At 45.3% G+C, this 17,500-nt stretch overlaps 1 protein-coding gene across 1 annotated transcript in view; it reads right to left on the bottom strand.

Moving 5' to 3' along the window:
• The window catches only part of reck (reversion-inducing-cysteine-rich protein with kazal motifs), a gene marked incomplete at both ends in the record, with an annotated part of 72,986 nt that extends 55,663 nt beyond the window's left edge, over positions 1–17,323 (bottom strand). The window contains one exon of the mRNA XM_080544372.1: positions 17,254–17,323. Coding sequence (XP_080400498.1) covers positions 17,254–17,323 — 70 coding nt within the window. The remainder of the gene's footprint in view (positions 1–17,253) is intronic.
• Between the last annotated feature and the right edge of the window lie 177 nt (positions 17,324–17,500).

The raw sequence follows: 17,500 nt of genomic DNA, 5'->3' as shown, positions 1-17,500 counted from the left end.
ACCATGGAACACCGCAGAGGACGAGATGGTGCCAGACCGCATCACTACCAAGCCTTCCCAGAAGACACACACACACACACACACACAACTACGCCTTCCCAGAAGCCTGCTGGTTTATTACACAGCAAACAGACGCCTCACCTTATAGTTTCTTTTCAGAGAAAGCTATTTACACACACACACACACACACACACACACACACACACACACACACACACACACACTAACCCCAACCCTAACCCTAAATATAGATAGAGGGGCTCACCTCTATTTAATGAAGGCAATAGAAAGTGCAGTACAGTCCAGAGAGACGTGATGGTACAGTTGTATCTGGTCTGTCATTAGAGACTGACCAGGGGAAGGAGGGAGAGATGTTCTACTGCGTAACCCTGCCCTCCTCTGCAGCAGACCTAGCTGCCTATTCAAGCCCATTAGGCTCCTTGAAGTGACCCAGGTCCAGACCTCGCCTGGTCCTTCCTCTGAGCCCTCTACCTCTGTGTCTCTCTGCCTCACCTCGCTCCAATCCCTCTCTTTCTCTCCCTCTCTTTGTGTTTGTCTCTCTCCCAGCAACATGTGCTAGCACTTTGAGCTAGCCTCTGCTACTGTGTCCCTGTGTTCAGAGGAATAGTAATAATGCCACCCACAAGCCACATCAAAGGAATTCCCCTCTGCAGCCCCCCTCACCCACCCCCCACCCTCCCCCATCCTCTCTCTTTTAGTACACACACCCACTCCACCCCCACCCCTCCTTAATGTCCCCCTCCCATGCAAACCAACCAGCATCCCACACACCCATACACACACACACACACACACACACACACACACACACACCCTCACTCACCCCAAACCCCACCTACCGGCCTGCTCTCAAACTACCTTCACAAGGGAAGGCCGGGCCCTGCCCCCGTGTCTGAGTGTGTGAAAAAGGCCCCAGCAAAAAGCTTTTTTTTGATGTCCAGAGAGATCAGTTTAAGGAGAACATTCTGGCAGGAATTAAGGCCAAAAAAGACTTAAAAGGACCGGCACGTTGACAGCCCTCAGCAAAGCTGATCAAACGCAGACGAGAACCAGACAGAGGGGTGGTGGGGAGGAGAGGAGAGGAGGGGGTTACAAGATGGGGCCGTGGAACCCTGTGGCCCCCGCCTCTTCCACGGCCGCCACAACAGCCTCTGGACTCCTCTGACTCTCTCTGGCTCTGACGCCCTACGTGTGAGGAAGAGCAGGCCTCAGGCCCCTGGCTCTGAGTGTTAGAGTGTCTCTCTGGTCAGAGAGAGAGAGAGAGAGAGAAAGAGAGAGAGAGAGGGAGAGAGAGAGAGGGAGATACACAATGTGTACAGTACACAACGTGACTGTTCTGTGACTGTTCAAAGCAGACAAGACTAAGAGTCAGAGCAGTGACATTCCACCACAGACAGGCCAGACCAGACTAGGCCAGGATAGGCCAGGATAGGCAAAGGGGTGAGGCATGTGTGTGACGCACCTTTCGTTAAAAGTGTGTTAGCCACATTAGCCACATTAGCCACATTAGCCAGCAGTCCGAGCGCAGTAGCAACTGCAGAGTCCAGCAGCCTTTTTTGTTTGCGGCGTCCGCCATCCCCTAACCTGCCTCTTAACAAGCTGAGATTTTAATGACACAGTTGGCGGTGCAGCGGACCATTCAGCCCCCAGCCTGCAGCCGGCAGCTTCCCCGAGCCTGCGGCCCTCCGCCTGCCTCCTTTGTACCGCGGCCCCAGAGAGAGGAACGTGAGACACTCACCCCAGGCCAAACAAATTACCGTTGCCAAGGGGCAGTTGATAAAAGCCATGGCAACGTGCACTAGTTGCTCTGTTTATGCTGTTTTTTGTTGTTGTTGTTTTGTGTGTTTTTTTGCCGCAGCCAGGACCTGTAATTGTGTATTACACAGTCACAGTCACAGTTTATATAGATATTAAAAAAAACTAAAACAAACACTGTGGCCATTATGTCTCTGCTGGTCTGGCTGTCAGACTGGGGGAAGAGCGGCCATTATGTCTCTGCTGGTCTGGCTGTCAGACTGGGGGAAGAGCGGCCATTATGTCTCTGCTGGTCTGGCTGTCAGACTGGGGGAAGAGCGGTAATGAGGTTTACATTGTATAGAAGAGGAGGAGGAACCAATTGCCCAGTGAGGCAGGCCGTGTCCCACTGAGAGGCTGTGAGAGACACAATCACAGGTCCTGGCTGAGGGCTGAGCTCTTCATTAATGTACAGCAGGGAGACAGAGCCTGGGAGACAGACAGACAGACAGACAGAGCCTGGGAGACAGACAGACAGAGCCTGGGAGACAGAGCCTGGGAGACAGACAGACAGACAGAGCCTGGGAGACAGACAGACAGACAGACAGAGCCTGGGAGACAGACAGACAGACAGAGCCTGGGAGACAGAGCCTGGGAGACAGACAGACAGAGCCTGGGAGACAGACAGACATACAGACAGAGCCTGGGAGACAGACAGACAGACAGAGCCTGGGAGACAGACAGACAGACAGAGCTGTACACAGCTGCTAATGAGCAGCAGAGACTGAGACACAGGGCCAGCAGCCCAGCACACACTACTACACTAGTACACAACCACAACTACACATCATACACACTCTACACAACCACAACTACACATCATACACACTCTACACAGGAAAGGTCTAGAGACAGGGGCCCGAAACAGACAGAACCACACACACTTGACCTAGAGACTAAGACACACCATACACACTTGACCTAGAGACTAAAGGCCTTCTGCGTAAAATCTATGCCGTAGGCTACGTGGCCTTGCGTTGCCTACGGAGAGGGTTGACGCGCACATCTCCAAAAATGTAAGTACGCGTCAGTTTCTACGCAACCGTAAGCTCTGTGATTGGTCCGCTTGGTGGCACATGATTCCGACAAGATTCCGACTCTCTCGTCGGCCAAAATGCGGAAGCCATGACAGAAATGTTATTTACTTTTTCTGTAATTACTTATTAATAAAGATTTGAAAAATTATGTTAGCCATCGTATTATCTTAGTTTAATGTCATTTCAATGCATCATAGAACTTTTATTTACAACAAGCATAAAAAAAAAAACGCTATTATGCCGCTTTGAGTAGAGCGCCCTATGGAAGCGTCAGGCACAACCCGGAGGCACCCTTTGCGGGTAAATAACTGTGGTTTACCGTAGGTTAGGATAACAATTCAAACGTGTCCGGATAGGGGAGAGGACAGGGAATCCGAAACCATTTGAATGGTGTCGATACGACACTCCTATCACGATCGACACAGCGCGGAGCGAATTCCCGGGTAGAACTTGTCTCTCCCCCCGCTGTCAACGGGAGTCGTCAACCAAGAAGCGGTGCTGCGAGCAGCTGCGGGGGGGGGTGGGAGGGACCCGTCACTTACGGCCGAATATCTCCGCGTCACAATGGGTTAGAATTCCAAACTAAAATTCTCAATGACCAGAATAGCATGCTGAACACACTGAACTTTGAATGGAGTCTTAGTCATGTACCGTTAACGAGATAGAATAAGAAAAGCATATTTTTCTATGCCGCTATGAGTACACCGACCAACGCGACGCGGTCCGCGTAGAACGTAGAACTAGAACTCAGAACTATAAACTTGGAGACCCCTTACGTAGGCTACGGCGTAGACGTGCGTAAATTCGACACAGAAGTTTAAATCGGCCTTAAGACACATCATACACACTTGACCTAGAGACTAAGACACACCATACACACTTGACCTAGAGACTAAGACACACCATGCACACTTGACCTAGAGCAGCAAATTACGTCGTTGTTTTGAGCGCTCGTGCGCTGCTGAGTGGGCCGCGAATACTGGACATATCTGTAAAGTGGGCCGTGAGTCCTAAAAGGTTGGGAACCGCTGACCTAGAGACTAAGACACACCACACACACTTGACCTAGACACTAATACACAACATACACCAGATAGAGTACAACTGTATGACTACACACAATATTGTGTGTGTGTGAGTCTGTATGCGTGTATGTGTGTGTGTGTGTGTGTGTGTGTGTGTGTGTGTGTGTCTGTATGCGTGTATGTGTGTATCTCCCCTCTCTGGAAGAGCTGTACAACACACGCTGTCTCAGGAAGGCCTCCAAGATCTCCAGGGACCCAACCCACCCTGGGTACGAACACTTTACCCGGCTGCCCTCGAAAAGGCGGTACAGGACCATGGCCGCAAGGACAAACAGACTGAAGAACAGCTTCTACCCCAGGGCCATCCAGGCCCTGAACACAGCAAAGACCTAGGTTCTGGGCCCTGGACAGTCTGGACGGATTGATGGCAGCTGCTGGACTGAAAAAATCAGGTGTAGTGCTGAGGCACAAATATGTAAATTTCAAGCCTGCAAACTGCGACACTTTAAATAAATGTGCAATAACACTATGTGCAATATGACAACCCTAGTCGTCTATCTGTACAGTATAGTATAGTGGATAGTGTACATAGCCTTTATTTATGTAAACCAGCTCCTTCCCTTCTTCTGTTTTTTTTTAAGTTTTTTTTCTTCTTTCCTAACACCAGGGGAGCCACCCCTCCTAAATGTCGTTGTTTGGTACCTGTACTGTAGCAATGACAATAAAGACCATTCATTAATTCATTCATGTGTGTGTGTGTGTGTGTGTGTGTGTGTGTACGTATGTGTGTGTGTATGTGTGTGTGTATGTGTGTGTGTGCCAGGCCAGGCCAGGGGCTGGGGGTGAGGCTGGGCTGGGGGGGGAAGGGAGCAGACAGGGGCTGGGGGGGGCCGGGGCTGGGGGGGGGGGGGCAGGGAGCAGACAGCTGGCAGGCAGATGTGACACCAACAGGGGGGCCACATGGCCAGGTGAGCAGGGGGAGCAGATGGGCCATGGAGGCGGGGAAGGGGAAGGGGGTGAAAAGGACAGGGCAGGAGGAACAATGACCATCACACACACACATACACACACACACACACACATATACACACACACACACACACACACACACACACACACACACACACACACACACCTCTCTCTCTACCCAGACGGATGGTCAGTATGTCAGTATGTCAGTCTGAGGTCTGGGGTCTGGGGTCTGGGGATGATCCATTCAGACTGGCAGGCAGGAACACATGTCTGCCCATCATGGGGCTGAGTGGGAAACACCATGGCTGCACCACCACCTCCACCATGCACATGACCACCCTTCTAGTGGGGCAGGCTGGATAAGAACGCTGCCACACTGGCCTTGTAAGTTGTAAAAAATAAAAAAAAGATGTATTGTGCATAATCAAAAGTAATCCAATGAATCCAACGAAATGAAAGGTAATAAAGCAGACGGTATAAAGCAGACGGTATAAAGCAGAGGTAAGGTATGGGACTAAAGGAAAGTGTGAACGTGGTCAAAATAATGTTTTTCCCAACTAACCTGTTTCCCCTTGACCCAGGTGCAGCTAACTGTCTAACACATCTGGGCCTCTGCTGTCTCCTCACCACCTGACTATCAATTACCAATAAAAACACTCATAATTCTATAACCAAAAACATAAAAACAAAACATTATTCATAACATAAATAACCAAAAACATAGAATAAACATTAATCTTGAAATATAAATATAACTCAAAAGTGTCAGGGTGTGTGTGTCAGGGTGTGTGTGTGTCTGTGTGTGTGTGTGTGTGTGTGTGTGTGTGTGTGTGTGTGTGTGTGTGTGTGTCAGGGTGTGTGTGTGTCACGGTGTGTGTGTCAGGGTGTGTGTGTGTCAGGGTGTGTGTGTGTTAGGGTGTGTGTGTGTTAGGGTGTGTGTGTCAGGGTGTGTGTGTCAGGGTGTGTGTGTCAGGGTGTGTGTGTCAGAGTGTGTGTGTCAGGGTGTGTGTGTGTCAGGGTGTGTGTGTGTGTCAGGGTGTGTGTGTCAGGGTGTGTGTGTGTCAGGGTGTGTGTGTGTCAGGGTGTGTGTGTCAGGGTGTGTGTGTGTCAGGGTGTGTGTGTGTCAGGGTGTGTGTGTCAGGGTGTGTGTGTGTGTGTGTGTGTCAGGGTGTGTGTGTGTCAGGGTGTGTGTGTGTCAGGGTGTGTGTGTCAGGGTGTGTGTGTGTGTGTGTCAGGGTGTGTGTGTGTCAGGGTGTGTGTGTGTCAGGGTGTGTGTGTCAGGGTGTGTGTGTGTGTCAGGGTGTGTGTGTATCAGGGTGTGTGTGTCAGGGTGTTTGTGTCAGGGTGTGTGTGTGTCAGGGTGTGTTTGTGTCAGGGTGTGTGTGTGTGTGTGTGTGTGTCAGGGTGTGTGTGTCAGGGTGTTTGTGTCAGGGTGTGTGTGTGTCAGGGTGTGTTTGTGTCAGGGTGTGTGTGTGTGTGTGTGTCAGGGTGTGTGTGTCAGGGTGTGTGTGTGTCAGGGTGTGTGTGTCAGGGTGTGTGTGTGTCAGGGTGTGTGTGTCAGGGTGTGTGTGTCAGGGTGTGTGTGTGTCAGGGTGTGTGTGTGTGTGTCAGGGTGTGTGTGTGTGTGTGTCAGGGTGTGTGTGTGTCACGGTGTGTGTGTCAGGGTGTGTGTGTCAGGGTGTGTGTGTGTCAGGGTGTGTGTGTGTGTGTGTCAGGGTGTGTGTCAGTGTGTGTGTGGGGGACAAACAACAAATCAGCCCACTTCTTCCTGTGATGCCCACATGACACTCACAGAGGGAGGAAATCAATCATTCTGAAAGTCTTTTCATCAGCAGACTGGGACATCTGCCACAGCAGGCCGCTCCCTCTCAGCAGGCCCCTCCCCCTCAGCAGGCCCCTCCCTCTCCTCCCCATGTAGCCTGGGCACATAGAGAGACACATCCTCCTCCGTATGACTGGACGTCACATCAGAGAGCTCACTGCACTTAGCAGATGCGGCCTCACATTCCAAGTGTACAATGTACAGACTGACGACTAACAACAAATACATGGCAGGAGAGGAGAGGAGAGGAGAGGAGGGGAGAGAAGAGGAGGGGAGAGGAGAGGAGAGGAGAGGAGGGGAGGCGAGGAGAGAGGAGGGGAGAGAAGAGGAGGGGAGAGGAGAGGAGAGGAGAGGAGAGGGGAGGAGAGGAGAGGAGAGGAGGGGAGAGAAGGGGAGGGGAGAGGAGAGGAGAAGAGAGGAGGGGAGAGGAGAGGAGGGGAGAGGAGAGGAGAGGAGGGGAGAGGAGGGGAGAGGAGAGGAGGGGAGAGGAGAGGAGAGGAGGGGAGAGGAGAGGAGGGGAGGGGAGAGGAGAGGAGAGGAGGGGAGAGGAGGGGAGGGGAGAGGAGCGGAGGGGAGAGGAGAGGAGAGGAGGGGAGAGGAGAGGAGGGGAGAGGAGGGGAGAGGAGAGGAGAGGAGGGGAGAGGAGGGGAGAGGAGCGGAGGGGAGAGGAGAGGAGGGGAGAGGAGAGGAGAGGAGAGAAGAGGAGGGGAGAGAAGAGGAGAGGAGAGGAGGGGAGAGGAGGGGGGAGAGGAGAGCAGAGGAGAGGAGAGGAGGGGAGAGGAGGGGAGAGGAGAGGAGAGGAGGGGAGAGGAGAGGAGGGGAGAGGGGAGGGGAGGGGTGAGGGTAGTGAAACTAGAAATACAATAGTACATTATCAAATTCTTCTCAGGAGACAAAAACAAAACTGCTGGTGACCCAAAATCATTTTGAAACAGCTCTGAATCACAAACTGTATGTCTGAATCACATACTGTATGTCTGAATCACATACTGTATGTCTGAATCACATACTGTATGTCTGAGACGTGATAAACACACTCCTCGGAAAGGACGTCAAGTTGGATGAGAGAAACACAACATTACAAACTTGGAACAGCCATATTTAAGTTGTGGAGGTTCACATCAGTGATCTCTGAAGCAGTTGGGAGATATGTTTGTGTACTGTAGCTATAGGTGTACTGTTGCATTTAACTAGAAAGTACAGTCTTGACATTTTTGATACCAGCATGATGGCGATTCCAACTCCGAATATGAAGACCAAGTTTGCATTGACATTTTCATTTTTGGCATTTAGCAGACGCTTTTATGAAAACCGTCTTACAACAAATCCATTTGTCTAAGTAAGAGAGTCATCTATCCATCCGTCTTCGCAAGAAAAGGTAATCTCTGCTCGGGCCTGGGGCCGTTGGAGTCATCATGCTAGAAGAAGGGAGAATTTGTTATTACGTTTTTTTTTCCTCCAGTATTTTTCACTATTTCCAGTAGAGAAACTGTACAGGGGGGCAGAGGAGATGAAGAGGTCTTAGGAGGGACAAGAGATTTGCCCGACTCTTTGCCTCTGTGGTTCTACTCCCCCAGGTCTCCATACTAAGTGGTCTCAGTAGCTGTGTGGGCTGTGTGGTGGGGTAAGCCCCTCTGCGGCGTCCACACCACAGATCTGTTAGATCCTGCACGTATGGCAGCCGTGGTAACAGGCATCTTGTCTTTATCTAGCGAGGCCTACTGACCGGCCCATTGCTTTGGCTGTTCAACTCAGCTGTTTTCTCTAATTGCTTGACTGTATCTTGGAGGCTTTGACAAGGCGACTACTAAAGGCTTTGCAGTTAGAGCGTGTTTACACTGGCTAGCAGGCCTGTATTTTCTGGTCACTGCAATCCTGAGGAACGTCGAGGGCTGTTTCCCATTTTAGGCCACTAAACACAAGGCCGTGTTCAAACAGGGAGAAAATGGAGGGATATTTATGCTATGACAAACAATCTGGAAATAGCAGTGTTGTGAGCGCAGCTAGCCGCCAGTGAGGAGTGGAATTTCAATGCGGACCAAAAAACACTGCTCCGTGTTTCCTGCCAGTCCGCTTCCTGTGCGGACGCTCTAGTGAGGTCGGCTCTCTGGCCCGGTTTCATTACTTAAGACTACAAACAAGAAACCGTCTCAGAAATCCTTCACAGAACTGGATATGCCAATAACGTGACAAACAAAGATACAAAAAATTAAATAACATCAACATGTCTGTCTCTGTGGAACCTCTAATGTTCTGTTTCATAACATAAGCTTTGTCTGTCATGACGACACAGACACAGACACAGACACAGACACACACCCACCCACACACACACACACACACACACACACACACACACACACACAATGCTGAATAGTAAAGGATTCTTGTCTAACTGTGGAGCAGCTTCCCAACATTCCTTCGTGGCAGGCTGGACCCTCTAGGGGAGAGTTTAATGCATCCAGGTCAAAGGTCATTTCCTGTGCATTAATTAATAGCAATCTGACATATGCAGGGAGGCATCACAGGATCAACGTGTTTTAAAGGGAGGGAGAGAGACTTATAGACTAAACTAGACATAGACTTACTATGAAGAAAAGCTGTTCCTGTATACTAGCTCATGATTAAAGATATATGCCTTGTATGATGTTTATGTACAGGAGCAGCAGACTCTGATCCAACTTATCGCTGGCCTCAAAGAGCAGAAAAGTGTGAATGAAAATAGAACAACATTGTTATTTCAATCTTAAAGACCTCATCTAAAGAATAATTGTATTTATTTATTGTTGAGATAACTTTATTAAGTTTATTCTATTGATAAATATGTTTTGTGGACTCTCCACTGAGGTCTCTATGCTGGAATAACTGGAAGGGCAGATAGACAAACAGAAATTAAAAAACCAACACTCAGTGTCTTTCTTAACCACGCTTGCAAATCATTTTACAAAGGTTTATGTCTGTATCCTGTGAGATCTAAGACAACTGCAAAAGAAGATAATGTAGCCTACTTGGGGGTGTTGATACTTCAAAAGCAACAAATAATTTTCACAGGTCTATAAAAGCTCCCCAAACATCAACTTCAAACATGTCTTTAGACTACGTTCCAGAGAAATAGAAGAAGAATGAAGTGTGAATTCATGCTGTGACATAAAGGCTCAGCCACGGCTAATATCTCCATCTAATATCTCCATCTAATATCTCCATCTAATATCTCCAATATCTCCATCCAGCTGTGGTTAAACAGCAACATCTGTGAGGGCCTCATAAGAGGACCTGAGAGAACATAGTCAACAACAACACAACTTAGTCACATGTGTTGATTGTAAGTCGCTTTGGAATAAGGCGTCTGCTAAATAAACATTCTAGACTCATTGGTGACAGGGCTGACATTCTAGACTCATTGGTGACAGGGCTGATCTACCTCACACTGACCAACCTCACACTGGTCAACCTCACACTGGTCAACCTCACACTGACCAACCTCACACTGATCTACCTCACACTGGTTCTCTGTGGCTCAGTTGGTAGATGGTTGCTAACAGTGCTTATATATAACAGTGCTTATATATAACAGTGCTTATATATAACAGTGCTTATATATAACAGTGCTTATAACAGTGCTTATATATAACAGTGCTTATAACAGTGCTTATATATAACAGTGCTTATAACAGTGCTTATAACAGTGCTTATATATAACAGTGCTTATAACAGTGCTCATATATAACAGTGCTTATAACAGTGCTTATATATAACAGTGCTTATATATAACAGTGCTTATATATAACAGTGCTTATATATAACAGTGCTTATAACAGTGCTTATATATAACAGTGCTTATATATAACAGTGCTTATATATAACAGTGCTTATAACAGTGCTTATAACAGTGCTTATAACAGTGCTTATAACAGTGCTTATATAACAGTGCTTATAACAGTGCTCATATATAACAGTGCTTATAACAGTGCTTATATATAACAGTGCTTATAACAGTGCTTATATATAACAGTGCTTATAACAGTGCTTATAACAGTGCTTATATATAACAGTGCTTATAACAGTGCTCATATATAACAGTGCTTATAACAGTGCTTATATATAACAGTGCTTATAACAGTGCTTATATATAACAGTGCTTATAACAGTGCTTATAACAGTGCTTATATATAACAGTGCTTATAACAGTGCTCATATATAACAGTTCTTATAACAGTGCTTATATATAACAGTGCTTATAACAGTGCTTATAACAGTGCTCATATATACCAGTGCTTATATATAACAGTGCTTATAACAGTGCTTATATATAACAGTGCTTATATATAACAGTGCTTATATATAACAGTGCTTATAACAGTGCTTATATATAACAGTGCTTATAACAGTGCTTAGGTTGTGGGTTGGACTCCTGCCTGGTCCATATATATGCCAGCGTCAGGTGTGCAGGACTGCATGCTTCTATGTCCACATGGTGTTTAGTTTCCTAATACTGAATGTCTCACTGCAATGTCAACTGCTTTGATTAAAAGTGTCAGCTAAATGGCATGTAATACAATAATTATAAACTCACTAGTTACAATGTTTCAGTCATAAACCACCAATGGGGATTTCTCTTTTGGAAACACTAACACAATTCTTTGTATGTACGTATGACTTTCAGTGTCGGCATACAACACATGTGTCCAAACTATGTTGTGTTGAGACTATTCTAACATTACACATGAGGACAGTGTGTGTGTGTGTGTGTGTGTGTGTGTGTGTGTGTGTGTGTGTGTGTGTGTGTGTGTGCGTGTGTGTGTATGTGTGTGTGTGTGTCTGTGTGTGTTTCAGTGATTATGGTTACGTAAAAACAGCCAGTGACCAGCACGTCCATGTGCTGACCAGGTGTGTAGCTATGTGCGCACATAGAGTCCTGCTGCACATTTTTTCCAAACCCTTGAACACCTGAACACCATCACTGGGCAGATGGAAGGAGTTGACCAACTCCTCTTTTCATATTCAATTATGAAAATCAAAAGAGACACAGAACCGACCTGTCCTACAACTCTACACTGGGTAAATGCATCTGAGGTGGGAGGGAGGCTGGGTAAAATAAATGAACAAACATAATGAATTGCATATGTCCAGGTTGAGTGAGGGAGAGGAGGGGAGGCGAGAAGGAGGGAGGGTTGAGGGAGGAGGGAGAGTAGAGGGGATGGAACCTGCTTGTCTATTTTTGGCGAGGGATCAAACGAAGATAACGTCCTCCTCTAGAACATAAGACCCCCCCTTCTGATGCCCCCCACCTTCACCCTTTGAGGGATGGTGTCAAAAGAGGCGACTGAACCTTTTCACACGAACATCTCACCTCCATCTGAAGCTGTACTGTAGAACCTACAGCACAGAGATGGAGCAGGGCTGCAAAGTCCAATTTACTTGCAAAGGTAAAGTGAAGAAAACAGTATAGGCCTAAGTTGTAATTTCAGCTATGTTGACATTTATGCTAGCCCTAAATGTACCAACTTCAATATAAACATGCATACATAGTACCAGAGCACTGTTCTTCGTAATCTAACAACCTGAAAACTGTTCTCAGATCTGCTGAACAGAAATAAAACACCATTGATGTTAATGCATACCATGCAATGTTTATTACCTTTATCCCTGTTAATAGGGCTGGGTTCAAAAAATCGATTTCCCGATTCTGAATCGATCTTCATTAAAATGAGCGATTATCGATTCATAAATTCCGAGATCGATTTTTTTTTTTTTTTTTTTTTTTTTTTTGCTTGCAGCTTCAACCCGCAACGAGATCTCGTGGCCAGATCTCGCGCTACAATAATTTATCATATCTCACGCAACGTGAGGTCTCAACACTAAAATCTAAAAACATGGCGATGGCAGGGACACTCAAGTCACCACCAGGCTTAAAGTCAGATGTCTGGGTGCATTTTGGATTTTAAAAATGTGACGATAGAGATGAGCTGGACAAAAGCAAAGTCATATGTAAATAAAAAGTACATTCATGTAACTGCTTTGGAGTCAATTCATTGATATGTTTAACAATGCTACATGTTATAGGGTTCCTTGAACCATTTAGCATTAGTTCAGAGAATCTCTTTCATATTCAAGCCAAAAATGTATATTGTAACTAGATCGAATCGGAATCGAATCGAATCGAATCGAATCGTGAATCGAATCGAATCGGGCTGTGAATCGAGCTGTGAATCGGAATCGAATCGTTTTGGGAAATCAGTGGCGATACCCAGCCCTACCTGTTAACAATATTTTAGTATCCTGAATTGGAATCTGATCATTAATAATATAATTCTGTTAACTTTTCATGTAGCCTAGAAAATCTAGGCTAATAATTCTGTTAACTTTTGCTGCTGTAGGCCTACACTGTTTAAAGCAGTTGTTTGAAATATCCAACCATCACCTGCTATTGATTTGGCATCATCTGAAAGGGTGTTCAAATGTGTGTTTTTTCCAGATATGATTTGCAATGTTTTATGCTGCATTAGAAAGGATGAATCTCTTATTCTCATGGATAATAATTAAACAGTTCACCAATGACCATAAGATGTTATTATACAGCACAACACATATAAAGCATATCCAATACATTACACACCTTTTTCTCTTTACCAACCCATCCCAAAACGTGGCAGTTGGTTGTAAGCTTTTTTTTATTTTAAGTGGTTTACGAACAGTTTAGTTTCACACCGTAGCTGGGGTATGTGGATTTCAATGCAAAATCGCTAGTTTGCCAAAGCATGTAGAAATACAGTATTACATTTACTGTAGAACAAAACAATAACTACGTTTGTGGGATTGAAAAACATGCCCGTCCACCATGCCAAACAGCCTTCAGCACATGCTGGACAAGACAGAGACTTCAGCTGAGGCGAAGACTGCCATTCATTCACTCCTAGTTCTCCTCTCATGTTCCTGAGCCACACTGAGGACTTTAAATTGGTTGCAGATGCATTCACTGAAAACTGCGACGACTAGCCTCAAACGTCTGCTACATTAAAGAAACAAAAAAGGGAGAGAGGTACTATCAGCAAACTACGGAGAAAAAAATGTTGTGGAATTTTCACACGAAATAACGGAGGGAGTGGGACAATGGGGGGAGAACCGTTATCTCGCTACATGGCCCAGACAAGACGGGGACTGGAGGGCGTCTCCAGATGTCCCGGAGAGGAGAGGCCGCGATCACTTTCCACCAAGGAGATGCCTATACTATGTGTGTGCTACGTATGTGTCGTTTTCATCATTCTGGGCGGCAGTCATTGTTCCCCAAGTTACAATTCAAGTTCTAAGCGTCTTTCATGTCCGCTACACACTGTGTGACAGATGTCTCGTGTCAGAAACTTGAGATATTTACCCCCAACTAATCCACATCCTGAGCGCATGTGCGACATCACAAGGCTCTCTCCTACACATCAAAGTCATCTCACTGCTCTCTCCTACACATCAAAGTCATCACACTGCTCTCTCCTACACATCAAAGTCATCACACTGCTCTCTCCTGCACATCAAAGTCATCACACTGCTCTCTCCTACACATCAAAGTCATCACACTGCTCTCTCCTACACATCAAAGTGATCACACTGCTCTCTCCTACACATCAAAGTCATCACACTGCTCTCTCCTACACATCAAAGTCATCACACTGCTCTCTCCTCCACATCGAAGTCATCACACTGCTCTCTCCTACACATCAAAGTCATCACACTGCCAGATGTTCACTTATAACCCCCCCCAACCCCCTCCCCGAAACTAGGAAGGACTTCCAACAGAGGTGGACACATAGCCTAATATCGGCCAAATGAGTTCGTTGCTAGGCTTTTGCCGAATTCACTTTACATGGTAAGTGTTACATCGAAACATTTGGGGCCCAAATGTTTAAAAAACATGTAACAAATATCAACAAGATCTCACTCCACTGACCTGGTCATTAGCATGTGAAAGCAAAGTCAAGGGCAGTTGTCTTACAACGATAGTAAAAGCGCGACACACATCTTTATTTGTTTAACTGGTGACACGGAGGTGAGACGTGGATTATCATCATGTTGCACTTTCACAAGTTCAGAAGGCTGATCCTGTATATATCCTGTATCTATCCTGTATCTATCCTGTATCTATACTGTATCTATCCTGTATCTATCCTGTATCTATTATGTATCTATCCTGTATCTATTATGTATCTATCCTGTATCTATCCTGTATCTATCCTGTATCTATCCTGTATCTATCCTGTATCTACCCTGTATCTATCCTGTATCCTGTATCTATCCTGTATCCTGTATCTATCCTGTATCTATCATGTATCTATCCTGTATCCTGTATCTATCCTGTATCTATCCTGTATCTATCCTGTATCTATCCTGTATCTATCCTGTATCTATCCTGTATCCTGTATCTATCCTGTATCTATCCTGTATCTATCCTGTATCTATCCTGTATCTATCCTGTATCCTGTATCTATCCTGTATCTATCCTGTATCTATCCTGTATCTATCCTGTATCTATCCTGTATCTATCCTGTATCTATCCTGTATATATCCTGTATCTATCCTGTATCTATCCTGTATCTATCCTGTATCTATCCTGTATATATCCTGTATCTATCATGTATCTATCCTGTATATATCCTGTATCTATCCTGTATCTATCCTGTATCTATCCTGTATCTATCCTGTATATATCCTGTATCTATCATGTATCTATCCTGTATATATCCTGTATCTATCCTGTATCTATCCTGTATATATCCTGTATCTACCCTGTATCTATCCTGTATCCTGTATCTATCCTGTATCTATCATGTATCTATCCTGTATCCTGTATCTATCCTGTATCTATCCTGTATCTATCATGTATCTATCCTGTATCTATCCTGTATCTATCCTGTATCTATCCTGTATCTATCCTGTATCTATCCTGTATCTATCCTGTATCTATCCTGTATCTATCATGTATCTATTATGTATCTATCCTGTATCTATCCTGTATCTATCCTGTATCTATCCTGTATCTATCCTGTATCTATCCTGTATCTATCCTGTATCTATCATGTATCTATCCTGTATCTATCCTGTATCTATCCTGTATATATCCTGTATCTATCCTGTATCTATCCTGTATCTATCCTGTATCTATCCTGTATCTATCATGTATCTATCCTGTATCCTGTATCTATCCTGTATCTATCATGTATCTATCCTGTATCTATCCTGTATCTATCCTGTATCTATCATGTATCTATCCTGTATCCATCCTGTATCTATCATGTATCTATCATGTATCTATCCTGTATCTATCCTGTATCTATCATGTATCCTGTATCTATCCTGTATCTATCATGTATCTATCCTGTATCTATCCTGTATCTATCCTGTATCTATCCTGTATCCATCATGTATCTATCCTGTATCTATCCTGTATCTATCCTGTATCTATCCTGTATCTACCCCTGTATCTATCCTGTATCCTGTATCTATCCTGTGTCTATCCTGTATCTATCATGTATATATCATGTATCTATCCTGTATCTATCCTGTATCTATCCTGTATCTATCAGACGGGTTTGGGATGAAGTACAACTTTAAGATTGCATACGGACACAAAACATGCATGCCGGTGACAGTACCTGTTGCATTTAAACGTATCGGGATTCTGTAGCATTTGGAGTGAGCATGGGATAAGTGCGCTACTCTGTATTCTTCATCTAAACCAGACCAGTACAATGAGGTAGGACTGTACTCTGCCGAGAGACTGTCCTGTATATATCCTGTATCTATATAGTATAAAGTACTGTACCCTGCTGAGAGACTGTCCTGTATATATCCTGTATCTATATAGTATAAAGTACTGTACCCTGCTGAGAGACTGTCCTGTATATATCCTGTATCTATATAGTATAAAGTACTGTACCCTGCTGAGAGACTGTCCTGTATATATCCTGTATCTATATAGTATAAAGTACTGTACCCTGCTGAGAGACTGTCCTGTATATATCCTGTATATAGTATATAGTATAATATACTATATACTAGATACAGGATATATACAGGACAGTCTGCTCAGCAGGGTGGCAGGACAGTCTCTCAGCAGGGGACAGTACTGTACCCTGCTGAGAGACTGTCCTGCCACCGGGGTCACATTCACTTCGCGTGACAGAATGTGGAAAAGAATTAGGCTCCGAATAACAGTATTAAACTGATCATGAAAGGTCTGTCTAAAGTAGCCTATTCTTCATCACGTGTGATACAGCCTTTCATCAGTCCTCAACATGTTCATATTGTAAGCCTATGCTCAAATATAATTTGTTAAAGATTGTACTGTAACGGTTTCAGCTGTTCCCATCGCAGCTCAGCTGAGAATCAACAAGTTACAACTCGGCGCACTGAAAACTTGACTCGCTTGCCACAATGTGATGTGATCTGTCCGGAGGAAACTTACATGTTGTTTGCATCACACGTTTCGAAATAATCACGTTTGTTGGAAACACACCAAACGGACTTCTACACAGGTAGATCAATTACAGTATGGAGCGAAATAAGAGCGCAAAACTAGAAAACGGGACTTACCCTGAGTCAGAACCAAATCGTAGAAGTTGAAGGCAAGAAGAAAACTGATTATCTTAAAACACACATACATCTTATTGAAGTCCTAAAGTGCATTGTGAACGAAAAGACAAATAAAACACTGCCGCTTTGACAAGCTCCATGAGACCCCTCTCTGTCTGTCCGCTGCGGCTGTGTCTCTGAGCCGCTCACACACACACAGGCCAGGCAGCGGGATGGAGAACTGGCCCTCTGGAAGCACTCAGCGCAG

Source organism: Nansenia antarctica, assembly GCF_963989245.1.
Source record: "Nansenia antarctica genome assembly, chromosome: 13".
Taxonomy (NCBI): domain Eukaryota; kingdom Metazoa; phylum Chordata; class Actinopteri; order Argentiniformes; family Microstomatidae; genus Nansenia; species Nansenia antarctica.
This window is presented reverse-complemented; position numbering and strand designations above follow the sequence as displayed.